The sequence below is a fragment of the Pundamilia nyererei genome, unplaced genomic scaffold, assembly GCF_000239375.1.
Source record: "Pundamilia nyererei isolate P.nyererei 1_Seehausen unplaced genomic scaffold, PunNye1.0 scaffold00004, whole genome shotgun sequence".
Taxonomy (NCBI): domain Eukaryota; kingdom Metazoa; phylum Chordata; class Actinopteri; order Cichliformes; family Cichlidae; genus Pundamilia; species Pundamilia nyererei.
In genome coordinates, this window is record NW_005187405.1 from 3,147,442 (window position 1) to 3,152,685 (window position 5,244).

Consider the following 5,244-nt stretch of genomic DNA (forward strand, 5'->3'; position numbering starts at 1 on the left):
AAGTGCGTTTAAGTTTAGAAGCTCAGACGTGATATGAGAGTCATAAATATTCTCAATATTTAGCGAAGGAAAAGGTTAATGAGAATGTAATTTAATCAAACACTGACATGCACAGCTAGCAGCGAGAAATCTGTGTCCCATTTTTATAATACAAAAATAGCCACAGTTCAGCGCTCCAGTTCTCAAACTGTAGATAGAAAGAATGAGCGTGGTAATCATTTAAGTCGTTTATTAAGCAAAAACAAATTCCATGTGCTTCCTTTCCCCGTTTCACATGACTGTAAACTGAATATTTAACTTGAAAATGACAGTCTGGACTTGGAGTGGACTGGAATAGCGATTAGTATCTGTCTGATTTCTTTATACGCTCCAGTCACATGAAGGCTAGACCACAACGTCGATCACCAGGCGGTTTTTTCTTCTCCAAGCTGTCAGCTCGAGTGAGTCATCTCTCTTATCAGCAACTCTTAAGTTATTCAGCCTACAGAGGATTCAGCTGATATTCAACATTTAATATACTCAGTTAGCGTGGGGGGTGCTAAAAATCACAGAAGGGTGAAAGTTGCAATATTCAAGATCAAAAAAATGAATCTTCAAATTTTGTAGCTTTGGTTTAGATTTCTGTATAGAAAAAAAAAAAGGGACTGAATCATTCTCCGGTGCTGCTGCTGACCTGCATGGTTCAGGTTAGTTGAAGTTTTGTGACGATACAAACTGGGTGTCTGCATGAGTCACCTGAACGCTGTGCGATCTGATCACGGTCCTCACCTCCATCAACAGCCTCCTTATCAGGGTCCAGAAGTCCATACAGGAAGTGCTGGGTGAGGTGACTGATTTTTTTTTAACAGTTGAGTCAGAGAGAGCAATGTTTTTAGATTTCCTCTGGGTTTTAGGGATGAAAAATGTGTGCATTTAATTCAGTTCGTGCCCCAGTAAGCATTCCTCACCAGTCCGTGGCTTGCGTGTGGTCTAGTTTTCCTTTTTCTTGCTGTTGGATTGTCCCGCAGGAACAGGTTTCATAAAATAAGCAGGGTTTGTGTGGCAGCGCAGGGCCAGCAGCGCCGGTGCAGCAGCGAGCAGCGCATTGAGAGCGATAACAGGCAACCGTTTGTCTGCTGGGACTCGGTACGTGAAGGGAGTGCGGGAATGCAGAGATGCTCCGATATGGCACCACTGGGTCTGGAGAGAACAGCGAGTGAGGGGGAGGGAAGTCAACATGAAGCTTTCCATTTTTCCTTTTGTTTAAACGAATATTAATCACAGCACGAGATGAGAAAACTACAATTACCTGAGCCATGGCGCCGGCAACGAAGATGGTCCAGTCCAACATCCAGCTACATCCAGGTGTTTTCAGACCGTAGATGAAGACCGTTAGCAATGGCAGTGCGTAGAATAAGTACACGAGCATCTAAAGGAATTGTGCACCAAACAGTTAAACAATAAACTACATATTATATTAGAGTTAACTCAGTTTGTGAGTCTTCGGTCTCCAGACTCACCATAACCCTGGGAAAGCCAACTGGGTCTTTGAGGTACGGCTCATACTGATAGATGTAGGTGAAACAGGTGTCCAGAGAACAGTCCAGCACTACCTGCAGCACAACACGAAGAGAGTTAAGACTGGAGCGCGAACAGAAGCGCGAGTACCGACACGCAGAAAAGGGCTTGTGATGTTTCACTTACAAAGCCTCTAAACACGGAGAAGGCCATCGATCCCAGTAACAGCAGTGAGAGAAGCAGGTCAATGGGTCGAAACAGCAGACTTTTCTTCTGCTCTGCAGCGATCTGCTCGACACAGAAATGTTCACAGTTGATGTTGGTGCTGTTCATTTTACACCGTACAGGTTATTTTCACACGGGCATCGGAAAACTGAACGTGTCTGGAGATTACCCAGCGGAGCTGCCTGTGAGAAGACAAATGTCTAACACAGTCAAACTGGATATTAAAACAGCTCTCAAACTGCCTGCTCCCCAGTGGGAAGCCTGTGTGATGTCCCACTGAGCTCATGTGGGAATAAAGAATGTAACTGTGTGGAAAATTCACAGCAAGCAAGAGGGTGTTACGTACCCTCCAGCACCTCCTGAACCTAACAGAGTTTTTCCAAGTACTAAAAATGCATTTCAGGTGGAATAAATATTATTGTGGGTACAAGTTAAAAAGGCCAACTGTGAAGAAATGTCCCCAAATGATTTTTCTGACACCATCTGGAGTTCATATGCAAAAACAACAATTTTCTTCTCCCAACTTACATACATATACATACACACACTTTTTTAAGGTATAATTTAATGTCATTTGGATCCTGTTCTATCAAATTTAAATCAGTCCAACTGTCACTTATGTAGCACCAAATCACAACAACACTCCGCTCAAGGTGCTTTATATTGTGAGGTAAAGACCCTAGAAACCCATGAACCATAACAGAGAGAAAACCCCAACAATCAGATGACATCACACGATCCACAAAGGTGCATATCAGGTTAACTGATGAGTCTCAGTTGGGTGTGACCATGAGTGGGAATAGTCTGTCTCTGTGCTAGCCCTGTGTCCCAGTGTACCCTGCCTTTTGCCCTATGACAGCTGAGTTAGTCTCCAACCTTGAGCATGACTCCTAATTAGAAAGGTGGCTACAGAATTTTAAAGTTTAATGCACTACAATATGCACAGATATGTAAGCTGTAACCAAATTCTGGCTAGACTACTCTCGGAGTATATAGTGTATAATGAACACATCCTAAAAGCGAGAACTTTTTACCTTATCTGCTGTGATGACTTGCATCTCTCTGGGTCTGCTAAAGAGCAGCGAGGCTGCCCAGAAAGGTGCCAAAAAGAAGGGGATATTCCTCCAAAACGCTGGTCGAATGTTGGACCCATACTTGCCTGAACAAATGAGAACTTCATCAATACACGTAGTCACAAACAACTGCGCCGATCTGACCAGACTGTGTTCATGCTGCTCTCACCAATGACCACTCCTGGGATGTGAACGATCTGATGAGCGATGGAGGAGCCTGCCCACAGCAGGCCCAGGCTACGATACGACTTCCTGCACGACAGAAAGTCAGAGGTCTCACTCGCACAGACATGAGAGACTGTGACGGCAGCGGCAAAACCTACCCAGAGAACATGCGGTGGATGATAACGAGGAAGAGGATGAAGTGAACGATGCCCTCCCAGTAAGACATCATCAGTGCATAGGCAGTGGTTAGATGAGGCTCACCCTGAAGGGAAAGAAACATCCAAACTTTAACATTTAAACTTATGAAGTAAAAAAAAACAAAACTGATCAGTCTTGGAGAGAAAAGCAAGAGGTTACCATTTTTATGTAGAAGCCCATGAAGCCAGAGATGAACCCATCCTGCTCTAAAGCATTGGTCAGACCCACCAGGCAGGTGAAGGAAAACTCTGCGAACACTGCAAACATACAGAGAAAGAAAGAAATAACAACCGTCCACCTGGACTTTACTCATTTATATGAAAGCATGTGTGTTTGTGTGACTGTACCATAGAACAAAGGGTCCACTTTAGCCTTGTGCCGCACAGTGAGGAAGAGGAGGAGAAGCACAGACCCCAGGATGACCGCTCCCATCCCCAAGATAACCAGAGGTCTGAGGACGAGTTCAGACACAACCAAGTTATTCTGGAGAACATTAACCAGTAAATCAGGATCGACGTAGATAATTAATTCTCTCTAAGCTGCTTTATTATAAAACGACAAGTCTTTGAATAAAACTTAAACTTCATTTTATGCTTTCTAAAAATTAACTCAAGATCAGTGACGATCGACGAGACTTTAAAATGATCTAATTTTGCGAAATATCGCAGCTTTCGCCACAAAAGGAGGACGTTTAGATAGAGGGTTCAAAAAGATTAACATTTCTGTTACTTGATTATTTTCAAAGCTTTCTCGGCTCTTTAATTGCCAGTTTCTCTTTGGTGAAATTCAAAAGCTCGGAGCAGTGTGGGGATGTAACACTGATTGATTAACGCTCATTATCGTGGGCGATATAGCCTTACACTCCGTTAATTTAGATTTAGGCCTACGTTTTAAGACTTTATAACGGATCTCTTAAGTTCACAGCATTAGATTTTCCAGCCTTGGTGAATCTTTTTTTCCTCCTCTGGGTAAACACGCCCTTTTCCCTTCAGGCTGTGGGCCGCTTCATAAGCCTATTAATATCGGCGGCTTTACCATGCCTCCACACAACAGGCCGAGATTAGGTTGAAATGATCCGACTACACACATACTTACTCCTGAAGCGCTGGGATGTTGTTCATTGTGTATAAAACTCCAGGTGCCAGAAGAGAAAGGAGAAAAACGCTGATTTCCGTCGGTGGCCTCATTCTTGTAAACGTGTTGTTTGGCCTCTAAGGTGAACCTTAAAAATGTTCCACATAAAAAAGAAATCTGTCCCTCCTAAGCACGTTTCAGAGCTGTGCACCGAGTCATGTTAAAGCAGCGCCCTCTGCGCTGCCGCTGAACGCAGGAGATGATTTAAAGCAGCGTCACGTTGCCTTTTGATCTGTGATGAAACCTTCAGCTCCAATAAGCCTGCTGCTGTCCTGCAGGTGTCAAAGTTCACCTCGGGCAGGAGGCACCTCTAATGAGAGAACATTTAAAGGGAGAGTAATGCAAAGTTCAGATAACGGACCGCTGAATCGCCCATCATGCGCAAATATCGCTCTTTTCCTTCACGTTTTTCATTAAATTCTCTGATCTGTCATTAAATGCGTCTTTTAAAACATTCACTCAGTCTTTGTACAGACTGCCACCTGGTGGAGGATGATTCCCCATGTCAGTGTTTCCTCCCCTTGAAGTCCTTTTAAGTTCAGTTTTCTGTCTTTTTGCTTTCTAATCATGCTGTTTGTAGATACCCTGCACCAGATGAGTCTGTACAATCCAGCTATTCAAGTCACGTGATGTCAGGGCAAGCGTGGTCTTTAGGGTCTGCTTGCCCATGGGGTTCGTTTAAGGAGCCATCTGTGCTGTTTGGTGTAAGATTAACTCCTCCATCTGATGTCTCCAGTCTCGATTAGATTGTGGATTAGATTTGATATCTTACAGAGAACATAAAGTTCAGAACAAAGATTATGTCTTTTAGGTCAGGTCACTGTTTAAAACTCACAATCAGTGTGACATTTTTACATAGCTTCTGTTTCTTTGTAAAGCACTGCCTCATAAAGCTCATTGTGAAGAATGCCTACACCTGCGTTACACAACACCATCTCATGGATGAACAAGG

The 5,244-nt window shown here is 43.6% G+C and overlaps 1 protein-coding gene across 1 annotated transcript; it reads right to left on the bottom strand.

Annotated features, from left to right (window-relative positions):
• Positions 1-212: 212 nt before the first annotated feature.
• Positions 213-4,717, bottom strand: LOC102201647 (transmembrane 6 superfamily member 2-like). Its single transcript, XM_005721192.1, has 10 exons — positions 4,254-4,717; positions 3,506-3,609; positions 3,318-3,415; positions 3,119-3,222; positions 2,965-3,047; positions 2,757-2,881; positions 1,684-1,785; positions 1,500-1,592; positions 1,289-1,408; positions 213-1,179 (listed from the first exon to the last, which is right to left on the bottom strand). The coding sequence occupies exons 1-10, from the start codon at positions 4,343-4,345 to the stop codon at positions 970-972; spliced, it is 1,131 nt and encodes a 376-aa protein (XP_005721249.1). The 5' UTR covers positions 4,346-4,717; the 3' UTR covers positions 213-969.
• Positions 4,718-5,244: the final 527 nt, after the last annotated feature.